This window comes from Chinchilla lanigera, unplaced genomic scaffold, assembly GCF_000276665.1.
Source record: "Chinchilla lanigera isolate Chin_1 unplaced genomic scaffold, ChiLan1.0 scaffold00033, whole genome shotgun sequence".
In the NCBI taxonomy this organism is placed as follows: domain Eukaryota; kingdom Metazoa; phylum Chordata; class Mammalia; order Rodentia; family Chinchillidae; genus Chinchilla; species Chinchilla lanigera.
In genome coordinates this window covers 23069179-23088291 of record NW_004955434.1, presented here as the reverse complement: position 1 = coordinate 23088291, position 19113 = coordinate 23069179, and the positions used below count along the sequence as shown (strand labels likewise).

General features: G+C 35.6%; 1 protein-coding gene across 4 annotated transcripts in view; it reads right to left on the bottom strand.

Annotated features, from left to right (window-relative positions):
• The window catches only part of Focad (focadhesin), a 279220-nt gene that overhangs the window by 142499 nt on the left and 117608 nt on the right, over positions 1-19113 (bottom strand). For all 4 annotated transcript variants that reach the window (XM_005388739.1, XM_005388740.1, XM_013516350.1 and 1 more), the window contains 4 exons: positions 12992-13096; positions 12439-12540; positions 11807-11937; positions 9906-10032 (listed from right to left, as the gene is read on the bottom strand). In XM_005388739.1, the coding sequence (XP_005388796.1) occupies positions 9906-10032; positions 11807-11937; positions 12439-12540; positions 12992-13096 (465 nt within the window). The remainder of the gene's footprint in view (positions 1-9905; positions 10033-11806; positions 11938-12438; positions 12541-12991; positions 13097-19113) is intronic.

The window sequence follows — 19113 nt, the reverse complement described above, 5'->3', positions numbered from 1 at the left end:
CGCTCTTGTGGAAGCACTGTCATACACATCGCCCACTGCTGACCCGTGCACTGGGACGCAGTGGACAGCAGTGCTCTATCGTTTCTGCACACATCCCAATTTGGGTTAGTCATAATTTAAGCGATCACTAGCCACATGTGTCTGTCGTTACTACACTGGATGATGCCAATGTAACCACCGTCCAAAAAATGTGCTCATGTTCTTTCCAGTTTACCCCCTACTTTCACTCCAGGTCAACCACTACTCTGACTTCTATGCCGTAGATTACATTTACCTATTCTTAACTTTCATGAAATAAGGAATTAAACAGTAAAGGCAGTATCTTCTTATGTCTGGCTTCTTGCACTAAGCATGTTTTCAAGAGCACATTACACACTGGTATAATTAGAGTGATACATTTCACTCTCTTACAAAATAGTGTTCTATCATACAAACATATTTGTTTGTACACTGACTAGCTGCCAATATTTGCATTATTTTCAAATGTCTTTTTTGTTTTTCTGAACATCTTTTCATTTAATTGGGTAAATATTTAGAAGTGGAATTGCTCTATCATAAGATAGATTTTTATGTTCACCTTTCTATAAGACATGGTCAAATACTTCTCTACAGTAATTGTGTCATTTTGCATTTCTGTCAGTAACGTATGTCCAATTATTTCCCATCTTTTCCAACATGTGGTGTTATCAGTCTTTTTAATTTTAGTGATTGCAGAGCTACATACACTTCCCAATGATCAACAAGGTTGAGATTTTTTTCATATTTACTGACTAAACATGGGATATCTTTTTAGAAGAGCAGTTCAAATAGATGAAGGGTGGCACAGGACTGCAATCCCAGCACTCAGGAAACTAAGGATTACTGTGAGTTTGAGGCCAGCCTGGGCTACAAAGTGAGTCTGAGGCCAGCCTGAACTGCACAGTGAGACCCTGTCTGAAAAAGACAAAAAAAAAGAAATGAAGGGAGAGGTTTACAAAGGTTTACAAAGACAAACTAAGATCATAAATGAAAGTACTTGTAATGCTGAAATAAGGCATACACTTCCAAGAACTAATTATGTCAGGTAAATGATGTAAATCCAAGCCAAGAGAGCTGTAGTAGAGTACATGCACATCGAAAGGAAAGAGGTTCTTTGTACCAAATGGTCACTGCCATGTGGCAGAGGAGGCCAGGTACTCTCTGATCTGCCTCTCTTATGAAGAGTGTACATATTTGATTTTTCATTAACACTGAATTAATTTTCTAAATATTAATTCTATAATCAAAGAGGCCATAAATTTTCAAACTCTGATTTGTATAAATGTTGGCAGTTTTTATATGAGGACAAACATTATTATGATAAACATTAAACCATTCCTGATAATTACTGATTAATAGTCAAAGTTAGCATACCTATTAAGATAGGCACTGGCTATCTACCAAGGGAGGGACAATCAAGTCATTTTGATTTGCAAGGTAACAATGCCCCAGAGAAAGAAAGAAAGAAACAACTGGTCAGGGAAGCTCCTCTTTTCTTGCCAACTTTCCTGTAGGGCAGAATATAAATAAATATTCTTATTTTTAAATGTCTACTCACATCATATATATTTAGTTTTGTGTAAGAGTGAAGATAACAGCTAATAAAAGCTTCAGTAACCCTACTGAGGAATACCTGTGTTACTTGAAGAGAACAGAAGAGAAGGATATGTGAGTAAAAATGTAAAACAGTACAGCTGGTTTGGAAAAGTCTGGCAGTTCTTCTAACAGCTAAACACAGAGTCATCAAATGATCTAAAAAGTCCATCTCAGATACATACCCAAGAAAAATAAAACATGTATTTATACAAACACTTGTATATGAATGTTAAAAGCACCATTATTCTCAATACCCACAAAAATGGAAACAACACAATGTCTATCAATTGATGGATGAATACATAAAATTCAATATGCCTATATAATTCGCTCTTACTCAACCATAAAAAGGAATGAAGTGTTGGTATATCTTACAACATGAATGGGCCCTGAAAACATTATGCTAAGTGAAAGCCAATCACAAAAGGCCACACACTGTGTGACTCCATTAACATGAAATGTCTAAAACAGGCAAATCTACATAGACAAAATAGATTAACGGTTTGCTAGAGTTGGGAGGTATGCATTTAGCCGTGAGGGGGTTTCTGAGGTACTGAAAAATGTTCCAGATGGGGGGTTTCTGAGGTACTGAAAAATGTTCCAAAATTAAGTGTAGTGACATTAACAACTCTGAGTATTCAAAATGTCATTGGATGATATAATACAGATGAATGAATTATACAGTATATAAATTATACTGTATCTCAGTACAGCCACTTATGTAAAGAAAGAAAAATGAAAGGTATTGAGCCTCGCTCCTCTAGTCCCAAACCATCTCTCTCTGTCACCTAAAGTTGATGCTTGGGGTTTAAAGAATTGTTTCACCAATGAGTCTATTTCTCTCTGCACCATTTCTAAATTTCAAATCCACCAAGATACTTAAAATAATGTTCTCCTTATCAGATTGTGAGATTGCAGAAAGCCAAAAAATACCTCAAAAACCTTTATATCCAGAGACTCTTGTATAAACTGGGTTAATGTTTTCTGTGTTCTACCTGGGGAGTCTAATGTTAGCTAATGCAGTGTACAGGGCTAGAGGATACTGTGCCACATCCTTTTCCCTTACTCTCCCTACCAGACAAGAAATACTGAACACCGCTGAAAGTCTGGCAACACTTCTATTTGAACATCTTCTGTATGTTCTATTTGAACATCTCTTAGAAGAAGCAACAATCATGAGATTATCATATCAACAGGAAGCCTTTTACAACCACAAGCCCAAACTCACATATCTCTAAAGCAAAACAATGACAACCTTAGTTTTTTTAAAGGAAGTATAAAGGAAAAGAGAGGTTGAAGTACGGGTTTAAATTAGAACTCTAAGACAACAAGATGAGTTTCAATGAATATTCTTTGAAAATAATCACGCAAAACACACAAATGATATGAAAACAAAATTAACCAAAACATATCTAACGTCTTACAACTCTTACTTAAAGATCTATAATAGATTCACTTACATACATACCCTCCCTGTTGCACTCATAATTATGAGATAAAACTCACCATAAGGAAAAAGCATTTTTAGATCTTCTGCTAATGACAGTATGAAATGTTTGGATATAAGGAATTCTGGGCTTTTTACAACAAGCAAAATGGCACGTGAATGTTAAACTGAATTGTCAAATTGATTGGCTTGAGAGCCATTTTGAGGATCAGTAAAACACACTTTGGTGTGTCTGGGTGGGACACGCAAGTGTGACCTTGACTACTATACTTGGTCCCTGGCCCCCTGCTCTCAGCCCTGTTCCTCTGTTTCACTTTCTGGCTAGAATTAAGTAAACTGCTTTCCTCTACACAGCATTCCATCATGCTATATCTACCTTGGAGCCAGCTAACCATGGACTGAAACCTCTGAAACTATTAGCCAAATTAAACTTCTCCCTGAAATTATAGGCAATGAATATTTTGTTCTGCAATGGGAAAGCTGATCCGTACAGGCCACCATAGTGAGAAACGATTCAATGCAGCAGTGAATTACCCTTGCTAGTAACAAATAGTACTGTCAGAAAACTTGGATACAAATAGCTACATTCCATCTTTCATTATCAGGTAAACATGAAAAAGGTACTAGTAAATAAGTTATTTAATAAGATCACAGAAATACCTTCAAAACTCAAAAATATTTAATCTAATAAAATAATCCAAAAGAAAGGAAAAATTTTACTTATGTAATTAACTGTCAGCTTATTAATTATAAAAAGAAAATAGAAAGCAACTTAAAAATCCAATTAAACTCATGTATAGCTCTATTTATTTTCTTTAGAAGCCTCTTTGAAGATACCAAAGTATAGCACAACTCTTGATAATCTCATACCTCTTTTGTCTCTAACTCACTATTATTTGTCTATTTGTTTTCCTGAGAAACTATTTTGTAGATAATAATATGTAAAACGATAACCATTGATAATTTCCTATCATTTTGTCTGTAATTTGCTAAGTCCCCCCTATTATTGTTATCCTTCTTTTATTCTTTAAAATTAAAAAAAAATCCAATTAAAAATTATTTGATTACTTATATTTTCACTCAAAGTCACACATTATAATTTGTATCAACATCAAAAATATTTGTAGGGGGGCTGGAGACTTAGCTCAGCGGCAAAGCGTCTGCCTGGCAAGCGCAAGGTCGTGAGTTCGGTTCCCGGTACCGGAGAAAAACCAAAAAAAAAAAAATATTTGTAGGGCTGGGGATGTAGCTCAGTGGTAAAGTGTTTGCCTAGCATGCACAAGGCTCTGAGTTCAATCCCCAGTACCATCCCCCCCAAAAAATATACATATACATATGGACATAGATACAGATATTTCTAGCAAAATATAAAGTAAGTAAAGAAAATGCAAGCTTTTAAAATATATGTATTTAAAGAAAATATGAAAAAGAATATGGAAAATGAAAAAAAAATTTTTTTTTCCCGGTACCAGATATCAAACTCATGACCTCACACTTGCCAGGCAGGCGCTGGGCCGCTGAGCTAGATCCCCAGCCCCTGAAAATGGTTTTGTGATAGTCTAATGAGGGTTATTAATTTTTTATTAGCCAGAGTAAATGTGATGCTATAAAAATTATAAGTAGGACAAAAACACTTCAACATATCTTTAAAAACATAAAATATATGATCAATGAAAACACTAAAAATTAATGTTTTAGCTCAAAACACCTTTTTATTAGACTCTTATGGAGAGCTTAAATAGTGTCAAATTTTATGCATTAATTAATCCAAAAAGTTGGGAAAGCGATAGGAAGACTCTAAATATTATGCTCATAAAGAGTTCATCAAAAATGCTGCAATATAAGATCAACTGAACATAAATATGATCAGCAAAAACACATGATGATAAGTATATTACACCTCAATAAAGTGATATTTAATAAAACAGTAATTGGTTGGGAGTGGTGATACACACCCCTAATCCCAGCACTCCAGAGGCTGAGGCAGGAGAATCACCACAAGTTCAAGGCCAGCCTGGGATACACAGCAAGTTCTACGCCACCCTGAACTATGTAACAAGACCTTGTCTCAAAACAACCACCACCACAACAAATATTTTTTTTTTTTATTTTAAAGAGAGTAGTAAAAAAAAGAATACCAAAATACCAACATCATAGACATAAACAAAACAAAGCAAGAAATTAAAAATGATACAGGGTTTCAAACCAAATGATAGGAATTAACAGTGGTTGTTATATTACATATTGTTATCTTCAACTAAGTTGCTCAGATTACCAGATGTAAGAATGGAAGGTTGTTCAAACCATTAAGGAGGATAAAAAAATAAGTATTAAAAATACATTAGAGATGATATAGAGTTTCACTAGACAAGATGGTAGGAATTCACCAATGGTTGTTCTATTGCATACTGTTTTCTTCAAATCAGTTGCTCAGATTACCAGATATAAGTATGCAAAACTGGTCAAAATATAAAAAATTTTAAGCACTAACTGTTCCTTTCAATAAACCAACAGACACAGCAGTACAGTTACTCCAGCTATCCATATATATATATATATTCTTTCCCTTCCTTCTTTCTTCTCTCCTTTCCCTCATCCCAGTTGTTCCTTCCTTTGAGCAATTTCTTTCCCTTTCATATTATCTATTGTATGTTTTGGTATTTTCTTACTCTATCAGGTTCTTACACTACGAAAACAATATGATATTTACACATGTGGATCCAATTTATTTCACTTATGAGTATGGTCTCTAGTTGCATCCATTTACCTACAAAAACCTCGAGTTTATCTTTTTTAATAGCTGAGTAATACTCCATTGTATAGAAATACCACGTTTTTTATTCATTCCTCAGTTGATGGGCATTTGGGCTGTTTCCAAGATTTAGCTATGACAAATTGAGCGGCTATAAATATGGGTGCACACATATCACTGATGGTATGATGCTTTTAATTCTTCTGGGAAAATATCCAGAAGGGGAATAGCTAGGTTAAGTGGTACTTCTAATCCTAGTTGTGAGGAATCTCCAGACTGATTTCCACAGTGGTTTCACCAATCTACACTCTCACCATCAGTGGAGAAGGGTTCCTTTTCTCCACAGCCTCTCCAGCATTTGTTATGGATTGATTTCTTGATGGTAGCCATTTTTTCTGGGGTGAGATGGAATCTCAGTGTTGTTTTAATTTGCATTTCTTGAATGACTAATGACAACAACACATAGTTAAGATACAAGCTTTGAATTCACATATATCTGGGTTTGAATTCTAGCTCTACTGCATTTTAGCTATATGACCTTGGGCAATAATTTAACTTTTGCCAACCTCTCAGAAGAAAATAGAACCTATCATATATGGGGGTTTGTGGTACAAATTAAATGTGTTAATAAATAATTTTAGTGTAGAATCTTTACCAGATAAAAAGCACTCAGTAAATCAACAGATGCTTATTACTATACATACTATTAAAGTATAAGTTTTCCGATGAAAGTACTCTACTAATTTTATATAAAACAAAATGTGATGTGAACAAAGCAGTAAAGAAAAGAACACAATGTGTGTCCATCTGTCTTTTATCCAGCTGAGTAACTCTCTTTGAAGTGAAAAGCCCACAAATCAAGCTCACATTTTCACAGCATCCCTTCCTTAGACGCATCAGGTCAGAACTGTTTCAGTTATCACTCCTACAGCAAGGAAATGGAACATGGCTAATTTAGGAAGTTAAAAGCAATGAGGAAGAGACTATTCTAAGAATCTGGGGAGCCATTTTTCTAAAAGAGTGACACAACTGAAATTGCTTAAGATATATTAAATACAACTACCAAAATGCCAAAAAAAAATCCTACCATTATGTAATATTAACATGTACTAATAAAATATAATGTAAAACATAGGAAAAGATGCTCAGTATCATTAGTCATCAGGGAAATACAAATAAAAACCCCATGAAATACCAGCTGATACTCATGAGGATAATTACAGTTTAAAAAAAAGACAATAACAAGTGTTTATGAGGATGTAGAGAAATCAGAACTTTCATACATTGCTGATATAAATGTAAAGTGGCAGGGCCACTTTGGAAAACAGCTAGTTTAACAGACAGTTCTTCTAAAGGTTAAAACACACTTACCATATAATCCTACAATTCCACTTCTAGGGATACGTTTTCACAACGTAAAATATATATTTTCATAGCAGCATTATTCATAGTCGTCAGATAATAAGAGCAATCTGAATAGCCATCACTTGATAAGTAGATAAATAAAATATGCTATAGCCATACAGAATATTATTCAACCATAAAAAAAAAAATGAAGCACTAACACTTGCTTTAACATAACATGAATGAACTCTGAAAACATAGTCAAAAAGACTAATCACAGAGAGTATATACCATGATTTTATTTTTGTTTATAAGAAATGCCCAGGGGAGGCAAATTCACTAAGAAGGTAGATAAATGGCTGCCTAAGGCTTGTGGGAATATGGAATACGCTGGTTCAGAGGTGAGAAGGAAAAAACATAGGACTTGTGGGGAAGTGATAAAAATGTTATGAAACTGGTTGTGGTAACTGTGAATATATTAAAACTAAATTGGGGCTGGGGATTTAGCTCAGCGGCAAAGCGCCTGCCTGGCAAGCGCAAGGTCGTGAGTTCGGTTCCCAGTACCGGAGAAAAACAAACAAACAAAAAAAAACTAAATTATACACATTAAAAGGATGACATGAATGTAAATTATATTTCAATAAAATTATTTGTAAAAAAAGAGAATATTCTTCTCACAGCCATTATTCTGTATTAAGTAAAAAAAAAAAAAAAAGAAAGTAAGGAAAATAGGGATAGAGTGGGGCAAAAAGTGATGAGACAAGAACAGGGTAGGGAGAGGAAAGCAAGGGGAAAGAAAAAGGGTTAAAATGTGGTGTACATATGCACCAACTTTCATGATGAATGGAGTCATTATAGACTGCAAACACGTACTAATAAAAATTTACACTTAAAAAAGAATACTAGATAGAAAAGATAAGGAAAAGAGAATGCAAGGATATTAATTTCTTTGAAAATGACACACTCTTCACTTAAAGATAAATCAAACTACTTTCTTTCAAGGCCTATATTTTTCCAAAGGACAACTCCTTGGAGTTACAAAAGAACGTAAGACTCAAGTCTTACTTTTATAAGCCATGTGACTTAAAGTTACTTAGGTTTCCAGAGTGTCTGTCTCTTCATTATAAAATGAAATTTTATAATCCTTATATCACAAAATGTCCAAATTCCCAATAGGTACCCAGCAAATATTAGCTATAATATTTTAAAGTAGGTTATCCCTAAAAAGAAAGTTATGAAGTCCAAATCTACATGTCTATAGTGTTAAGAATAAATTTCTCTTTTCCAGTTCCAAACCGACAAACTACATCCTCATCTTTATGATCTGCCAAGATTCCTAGAACTTCTCTATATTACGTTTAGCAAAGCAGCACCAAAGAAAACCATACTGGGAACACAGTCTTTATCCTAACAAATTTGGCAGTAAGATAGGACCCATCCTTTAAAAAATATAATTGCTCATTGGTGGCCATGTAGACAAGTAAACAACAGAACTGTGAGCTTGATCTGACTCTATCAAGGACAAATCAATGTTTTTACTGTGACTTTGAAAACTCAAGAGTTCATTATCAAGCCTAAGGGGGAAACACATGACTTTTTATAATAAAGCAAGATTAGGAAAGCCCTGTAACATCCAATTTTAAATGGTTTTCTAACTGAGGTATTTTCTCAAAGCCGAGGTTAATCAGTTTATTCACTTATCCTTATTGATTTGTTCTATTTTGTTATTTTAGGATATATTTCTGTACTCCTCACAATATTTAATTAAGGATCTAAAAAGTAGTGGGTAGACAAATAACTACGAAATGCTGCCAGGAAATGAATTTATAACCCTGCAGAATGTTTTTTGAAGCTGATGGCTATGACAATGCTTCACACATGGTATCATTAGAAGATAGTATAAATGACCTCACAGACTGTATGCTGACTTCTGAGAATATCACCAGCCAAAAACCAAAAAGTTAGCCCCAGATTAATAAGCACAGCCTAGCAAAACCTGCTGAACTGTATAAATTTTACCACTTTAATATACATCACAGAACACAACACCAGTAGCTTCACAAATAGTGAAATCATGAACTTAAAGCTTAGAAACCCTTAAACAAAACAGAAATAAACACTGCCACCATCAAGGCTCATCACAGGGAAATAGATTATCTTTCCTTATTTAGATGCACATAAAGCTATTCATTACCAAACACTTAAAGAGAGCACTTTTATTACCAAAATTAACAATAATACAATGTTTCAGCTTTCAGAAAATGATTTACAAGTTTAGTTCTAACATTCATCCATTCTACCAAATTTAATCACTAGGGAGGAAAGAGTCCTTTGCTAATCTTAAAGTCAATGATAACTTCTGTTGGCTATGAAAGTGCAAATGGCCCATGGCCATTTCTTTATCTTACCTAATTCGAAGGTGCTCTAACCACAAAATTAAGAAATAAATATATTCATATTCTGTGAAAATAAAGTTTCTTTTTATCCTGGCAAAAATAAAAAAGAACAAGGAAACTCTGAAAGTCATGTTTGCCTGAGTCTCTAATGAATGTCTACATGAGAAGATGGTTTAGGACTCCTCTACGAAGTATTTGTCAAGGAAGGTCCTGCCTTCTTCTTCCAAAAACAATTGTCTGAGAATTAATATTCAGACTTCCAGTTACCTCAAGTTAATCTTACATCCTTATAGTCACTGTGTTTCAAAATTATTTTCTTCAAAGCTGTCCAAAACAATTCAAAAACACCAACCTCAGCTTGGCAGAGTGCATGAAGACCTTGCAACACCAAGGCGGCTGGTGTAGCTTGATCAGGCTTGGTACACTCATTCAGCACTTGAGAAATAGCTGCCAGCATATCTGCACCATGCTGATAGGGCCTGCAATAAATGACAATTTAAAAACAAAATTAAAGCAAAGAGCCAAATTACAGCCAGATCTTTCGCCTGAATGAAAGGTATCAATGTTTTTCTTTACCCTTGTTCCTACTAGTTGTTCCTATTAATACCATACGTTTTCTCCAAAATTTTATATCATGATCATTTCTACTTACTTTTGCTGTAGTACACATTGTTATATAAAAATATTATTCAAAAATACTTTTTAACAAAGTCAATACTCGCTCAGACAGATCCTATACTTCAGACAGATCCTACTGTCAGAATTGAGAAAAATTCAAATCTATAAAAATAATTAAAAGACAGCTGGGAGTGGTGGTGCACACCTATAATCCCAGCACTTGGGAGGCTAAGGCAGGAGGATCATTGCAAGTTCGAGACCAGCTGGGCTACCAAGTGTGCTCAAGGCCAGCCTGAACTGCATAGCAAGACCCTTTAAAAAAGCCCATAAAAAGACCAAAAAAAAAAAAAAACCCAAACAAAAAATAGTAATAATAATTAAAAGAACAAATATCTTATTAAGAATATTAGTAAAGACAGAGCTGTTTATGTCTGTTTGTTGCTCTCATGTCAGATATGCACAATGACACATAGATCTGTGGTCAGAAGATGCCTTATGCTAGTAGTGATGCTAAGGTAACAACTTTAATAACGATGAACACCTTTAACTCCACAGTTACACAGATCTATCTGCTGAGTTCCCTGTTACTCTCAGTATAATACAGTACTTTAAATAACAAAAGCTCAACTGATGAAATTACTAAAAGACTGATGTGTCTGATATCCAACATGACCTAAACCACAGCCTTGAGTGTGCACAATGACAATATCAGTTGACACTCTGACACTGTCCCCATGCCGGCCCTCAATAAAATCCAAACTCCTGGATCATGGTTATGCAACTGTAACTTTCTATAATTTAGATTGAGGTTACTTTTGAGCTGCAGAAAAACTGAAACTCAGAAAAGTAACAGGACAACGAGGGCTTAGATTCTGACATAGTCTGGCCCAAGATTTTACATGAAATGTTATCATCCATGCTGCACCATCTCAGGAATGCCATCCACACTGCTGCATGGACAGAGTGAGAGTGGTGCTCCTGGAAGTCTGCCGTGCACGACCTAATCACTGTATGATGCTGCAGGATTGCAAGTAACTTCAGATGCACCAATCCACTTCCCCTGCAAATACTCTTACCTCACCCATGCAAGGAATAAACACTTTGGCAAGGCACAGCTATGCTTGTGCTACTTCAGTCTTATCTCCTCCACCCTATTTAACCACAATTGTGAACAGCACATCAGCTCCTATCTATCTTCATATTTTTCCTAAAAGCATAAAATAGAAGGAAATTCAATGTCATTTCCATCCTTGCTGTAATTCTTAGTAATTCCATATAGTGAATCACAAATAAGGCCTAGTAAAGCTCCTAATAATAATAATACATACCTGGAGAAATATAAGAAAGAAGTTTATGAGTATGCTTAGTTTCCAAGAATTTATATGAAGAATAAAAACATGATATCACGTCTACTGTACCACTAATTATCCACAAAGGGATACAACTACCCTCTGAACCTGTGTAAGACTAGACCTGAAAGGAAAGACATACTTGTTTCTCAAAGTTACTTGCCAACAGTACCTCATTTTACCATCAGAAAATGTGAACTGAAAAATAATTTATTCCTGCATGCAATAAAAACGTTAAGCAAAAATGCATCACAGCATACATCCCCAAGAGTTAGCCACACCTCACCTGTGCTTGCACACGTCTCTGACTGACGCCGCTTTCGCAATCAGCCTCTCCCACTGGAGCTCTCTGCTCACACTGAGAGAAGGCACGTCAGACATGGCTATGAACCGCTGCAACTCAGGGTACACACGATCCTAGTTAGGCAATGTCACAAACAAGGGAAGTTCCAACTTGAGTTGAGTAATCATTACCTGCTTTTATGCAGCACTTTTACTTCTAAATCTTACATTTGCATTGGAAATTATAATTACAATTTCTTCTAATCAGCAGAGAAGAATACTGTTGTGGTTATTGAGGATTTTCTTCTACTCCCATGTACTATTCATCTCATAAAATAAGAAGTGGCCAAATCTCATCCTAATTACAAAGGATCCAATCACAAACACTTATCTATGACTTTCTCACAAAATCAAAGATAAATTTTAGAAATAAGATTATTTATATTCTCAATTTTTTCTGAGAGCCAATCACAATGGTTGAATTTTAGATCAAATACATCACAATGAATCACAACTTCTCAATGCAAACATTAATGCGTTCACTCATATCACTAAATCAAAGCACTATCACACATGATAATTCTCCTCTGTGAAAGAAACATGTTTAATACTCATAGAGTGTACATGTAAGTTCACCTGCTTTTCCCACAAAGCTGTCAGCAGGCGCAAAGTAACAGCTCTCAGCTGAGGAGTGGTTCCAAGCAGTTGGATTACTCGCAGAATCTGTCCAATACACACCTAAGAAAACGTTAAAGAAACTTTGGTTTCATAAATGTTAATGTCGCCAACCTCAAGTTTGCCAAAAGCATTTTTAGATATCTTATTGAGTGATACAGACTGAAATGGAAGCTTACTGAAATATTAACCTCTTCTGAAATGATAGGAGACAATTTGGTAGAACTAGCTAGTGATTCTGGGGCACAGCACCTGATCTCAGAATTGTCCATATGAAAGCTTGAATATTAAGTGAATTAAAGGGAATTTTTTAGAAATATCATAATAAATACTTTCGGCTTTAGACATTACCTGCTATAAAACATGGCCAGACAGGGAGAGCAGTGATCATGGCAAAATTTAGATCTTAAAATTTCATAACACAAAACAGAATTCAAGGTACTACTTGAATCTCAAAAACTCAAAAAACAAAACTCACACACATAAACAAAAGTAAACTGGTTAATATACTAACCTTGTGAACACCAAGCATAGGTAAAGTATACAGTATATCATTGTATAATACAGGTTCCAGTGGTCTTCCTAATTTGAACATTAAAACTGGAATCAGATTTGGTACCTAAAATGAATTTAAAGAACATGTTCATTATGACTTGTCCTAAAACAAAGCAATCTATAAAGCAATCTACTATTTCTTTTTTTATTAAACAAAGTAATATGATAATGAATGAATTAGAAGACAAAAATATCAGTTTTTTAGGCTTAGATCATCTGTTCTTTTTTAAATTTTATTTTAAAAAGAAAAAAATAAAAATAATGGTACAGAATTTTAAAACAAGAGAATAGGAAATTAACAATGGTTATTATATTCCATATTGCTGTCTTCAAAGTAGCTGCTCAGATTACAAGATATAGGCATGTACTTTGGAGGCTGAGGCAAGAGGATCACCATGAGTTTGAGGCTACATAGTGTGGGCTACATAGTGAGTTTAAGGATGGCCTGGACAACATAGCAAGACCCTGTTTCAAAAAAAAAAAAAAAAAAAAAGAGCTAAAGCTATAAAGTTCTTTAGGAACATTTATAAAGTTGAGTTAGGCAAAGCTTTCTTGATTATGATAACAAAAACACAAGCACCAAACAGAAAATGGATTTAGTCAAATTAAAAACATTTGTCCTTCAAAAAATAACATAAAGATATTGAAAGGACAAACTACAGGATGAGGGGTGGGGATATCTGCAAACCACATATACAATAAGGGACTGCAACTAGCATATATAAAGAATTCTTATACCTCAGTAGAGAAAAGACAACTTAATTAAAAGGAGCAATGGATCTAAATATACATTTCTCCAAAAAGGTTTTTAAAAAATGTGGCCAGAATAAACAAGAATATATAGTTAACATTATTAGCCATAATGTAGTACAAATCAAAACCACAAAAGATACCATTTTACACTCAAGGGGAAAGCTATAATCAAAATGAAAGACACTAATAAATTTCAAGGATGTGAAGAAATTACAAGTCTCATACCCTCTGGTAGGAATGTATAGGAGTCCCTTTGGAAAACAGCCCTTCTGGAAACCAGTGAGGTACTTCCTCAAATGGTTAAACAGAATTAACATACTACCAGCTTTACTCCTATGTGTCTACCCAAGATAAAAGAAAACAAAGGTCAACAAAAAAACTTGTAAATGAATATATATAGCGGCACTGTTCACACTGGCCAAAAAGTGGAAACAATCCAAATGCCCATCAACTGATGGGTGGACAAATAAAATGTAGTAAAACTAGCAATGGAATATTACTCAGCCATAAAAAGCAATGAAACACTAACACATGCTAAATATGGATGAACCTTGAGAACAATAGGCTAACTGAAAAAAATTACAACAGATCACATGTTGTATGATTTCACATATGTAACTGAAATGCTCAGCACAGGTAAATCTATGTACACAGAAAATACACCAGTACTTGCCTAGGACCTTGCAGAGGAAGAGTCAGAGACAGGGAGATAGGGAGAGATTGTTAATGAGCATGGCTCTCCATGGAAAGTGATGGTAATTTACTCAAACTGATTATAGTCATGTTTGTACAGCTATAAATATACTGAAAGCTACTGAATTGTACACTTTGAATAGGTAAATTATACAGTATGTGATTTTTACCTTAAGAAGACCACTTTTAAAAATTCAAGCCAAATCTCTACTTTGAGCAAGGCACTAAACTTGACAAGACAAAATGTAGTGCCAAAAAATTATCTTCTCAACTGCTGCGTTTCAAAGGTTTGTTGCCCAGCACTTCTTAATTTCTTCTATCTGTCTAATCCTGAAACGCACGTTCCTTCTAAACTTAGAAGACATCTACTTTAATTCAATGTCAAGAAGGAAAAATACACTCTTAACCCTACCACCAAATGAGTGACAGAAAAGCCCAGCGTCACTGCTGGCCCTGACCATGGCACAGTTTGGCTGCATGGGGACCTGCGCATGTGACAGTCAGCCTCACAGCGCACAGCCAGCATTCAGGACGTTTTTATCAAGGGTTAGGGCTTGATCAGAACGGAAATCCTATCACTCTCACTTTAGGCAAATGAAGGAGACAAATTTTTGAACTAGCTTATTTCCCATTTTAATTAAAAACAAAAGGCTCTCTTAGATTGGCCTGCACTGGTCTCAATGAATCATCTGCTGAAAGATTTCTACCAAGACACTCTCACAAATGCTTAGTTCTTGAACAGGCGATCAGCATATGTAGTGGCATTTTACAACACTGTTTACTTATGTGACCTTTACAAAAAGGTTGTGAGGAGAGAAGTAAAGTACTGTATTTATACCTAAGAATATAGTTCCTTGAGGAATGGTGGCCTTTAAGTTCCTTTAAGAAGTGTGTGTCTTTTTCTCTGGCAGTTCAGAAAAAACAAAGACAAAAAAATAGTATATGAAATTTTTGGAGGAAATAATCTTAGTCTTAATACAGTTCTTGAGACACAGTAATCTAAATTAAGTGCCTAGTTAAATGGAAAGAATGAAACGGGTTGTTTCATTACAAAAACAGACACAGGAATACCTCTGTGGCAAACATTTTTTCATGTAAGTTACAGTGGGCTGACAGTTTCCTAACCCAACAACATACACATGTATTAATTTACTTTATGTCACCGCCAGCTATTGGGACTCCTACTCTTGAACCCTCTGCTCTCCAGGGGCTGACATCAGTCTCCACATATTCAGTGCTTTCTCTTTTTGCATTCAGAGTTCAAGACCTTCATGAAGAAGTTGGTTTAAAATGATGGGACTGTCACAAGCATTCCCATAAGACTATCAGCGTATTTTTCAGCAGATATTTTGCAAGTCAGAAGGAAGTGGGATAATACAGCCAGTCAAGAATACTATCTTCTGTAAAACTGTCCTCTGAAAATGGACAAATAAAGATATCCCCAGATAAATAAAACCTAAGAGTTTATCACCTACATACCTACCTTATGATAATGTTAAGGGGAATCCTTCAGGTGAAAAGAAAGGACATGAGACAGCAACACAAAAGCAAAAGAAAATATAAACTGTACTTGTAAAGGTAAACATATAAATAAACACAAAATCTTGTTATACTGTAATATGGCTCCTGAATCTCTTAATTCTGATATATGCATTAGAAGACAAAAATATGAATAACTGTAACTATAAAATAGCTACAGGGAGAGACAGAAAGTAGGCACGCTGAGATGGCATGAAATCCTGAAAAATGCCCCAGGCGGGCAAAGGGGGCCCTCTGCTAGGCCTGAAGGTGGCAATAGGTTCCAGGAGCAGGGCTGGGACAGATGAAATTTGCAGTCAGAAAGATGGTGAAGAGCACCTGGGGTGGTGGCTTTCTGGTCACACCCTAGGAAAGGAGAGCCTGTGGAGGGAACACGCAAAGATGTCCAAGATATTCACCCCCCAGATCAATTAAGGCAATCAGATCTACAAAGGCTGCAGTGGGTCACTCTTGGAGCACAGCTTCCAACCAGGACAAGGTTAGGGGAGCCCGACAGGCCTCACTGCTTCAGGCAGGCAATGGACTAGTCCACAGGGATGACATGCTGGGTGGTAACTCCCAGATGGTAACTGGGAGGTGGTAACTCCAGTGTAGAGGAAACTGTGTGGACACCCTGCTTAATGCAATAATAACAGTGCAAAGGTTTTTATCTTATTTTCATTTCTGTTTTGGTTATTGTAGTTATTAGTTACCTTGCTTCTTTGTTTATTTGGATCAGCTTGCATTTCTTTTTCTTTTTTGTTTTTTCTTTGTATTTTTTCCACTTAGTTTTTAATGTCTTTATTGATATTGTTTTGTTATTTTACATTCTTTTTACAAGTTTTTGACTTTGATCAACTCCTTTTGGTTCTCCCTCTCTCTCTCTCTCTCTCTCACTTTTCACGCTCTCTTCTTATTATCTCACCTCCTAGCCATCCTCCTCCACCTCTCTGCCTAACAGTACATACATATATACATCAGAATAAGTGCATCAGAGAATAAGAATTAACCAGTGGTCTAACACAGACAGTACAGTTCAAGAGCACATCAGAGTAATCCTTAAGAAAACTGTGCTTACAAGATTCAAACGAGGCTATGTACAAACATATTAACAGGTTCTAAAAGCCTGACCGCCTCCCTCCACTTCTAGTACACTTGTACCCGTCTGCATGCTTCCTGCTACACAAATACACTCTCAAAGCCCGCTGATGCTAGTCCTTTACCCCAGCTACAAAAATAATCCCAAAAGAGTCCAAATTCCTATTTTCTACCTAGTGACATTTCTTATCCTTCTCTCTCTTCCCCTCACCCTCCACATCACAGAAGAACCACAAATAGAAGCATAATAACGGTACTGACAAAAGGGAGAAATTATCAAAGCAAGTTTTAGTCTTTATGATTGATGTACAGTTTGATTTCTTGACAGTATTATAACCAGTAGAAATTCTCCTCTTACAACACAGTGACAGGATCCAAACCAATGGAAAAGACTGAACTGATAAGCAGTACTTGATGATAAATAAAACCAAGAACACCGCACTGGAAAGAGAACATATAAAAAAAAAAAAAAATCTTCATACCAACAATAAATTATCTTCACTCTATTTCACCCTCAACATACACATACACACAAGAAACATGAAAAAACAAGGCAACAAAAGGCTTCCAAAGATTTCAACTCTCCCAAAGCAGATGCAAGAGGCACTGGTGGCAAAAAACTATAAAACACCAAGTACCTGAGCCCCCAAGATAATTACAGAGGAAGCAAAGAAACTCAGCAAACTCAAAGACAACACGCACAAAAGACAGTGCAGCTACCAAGTAAACTAAGCAATGTAGTTATGGAAGAGTCAAACAAGAAACTGGAAGAGCTAACCCAGATGGTTCAAAACTTGCCTGACAAACTAACCCAGAAAACAGACTTCATGGTAAAGTGCCAAATAATCATTTTAAAAAGTTCTTCACAATATGCCATACTCAAAATCCTAGAATTCCAGTCAAAAAACCTTAAAAGCTATCAGAAAAAAGCAAACAATCAGTCTAAAGCTAAACTAAGTAGGATTACAGCAGATTTTTCAACAAAAATTTTAAAGACCAAGAGAATGTGAAGTGCTCTAATTCCTAAAAGAAAACAGCTTCCAAGCCAGACTAATATATCCTGCAAAACTACCTTTAAAGACTGATGGAGAATAAGGACATTCCATGACAAAGAACAGCTTAAGGGATACATGAACACCAAAACAACGCTCAAAAAATACTCATGAAACCCTACACAGAAATAGCAAAGCCAAAAATTTGGAAGAATGAATACAACAAGCAAGGTGAGTAGTAAAACAAAAAGGGGAAAACAAAGGAGTTGACAAAAGAAAAAATAAAGAGCAATTACAAGTTAAAACTGTCCAGGGGCTGGGGGCTGCATAGTCAGTGTCTGACTTTCTTTTCGAGTGGCTGCAGAGGGGAGAGAACGGAGAGGCTGGTTCTTCTCGTTGGCCCCTATCTGTCTGTCTGTCTGTGGTGGGTTTGTTTCCAGGGAGATGTGCTGGGATGATAAGTCATCCCCCTCCCCTTCCAGGCCTCCTGCTATATTTGGGGGACTTGTTTGGTTTGGCTGGAGTCCCATGAGGATATGGGGCCTCTTAATAAAGAATAGCAAACAGCTAAAAAAAAAAAAAAAAGTCCAGTAACAACTCTCGGTATAAATGGCTTCAGCTCCCCACCTGAAAAATACCAATTAGCAGACTAGCTCAAAACACAAAACTCAACAGTCTGCTGCACACAAGAGACTCATCCAATCCAAAAAGAAATTGATAGACTGAAAACATCAAAGGATGGGAAAAAAATATTCCATGCATCAAGGTCCCCAAAAGCAAGCAGAGGCAACAGTCTTATTCTGAGGGAAAAAAAACCCTTCAAGTTAAAACTGATCAGAAGAAATAAAGAAGGTCACTACAGGTTAGTTAAAAGAACAATGGAATAAGAAGAAGTAACAATTATAAATCTGTATTTACCAAACATAGGTACATTAACTTTATACAACAAATTGCAATATAATCTTAGAAGATTATTTCAATACTAACTTTTACAAATAAATCAAACATTTAAGAAACATCAGGACTG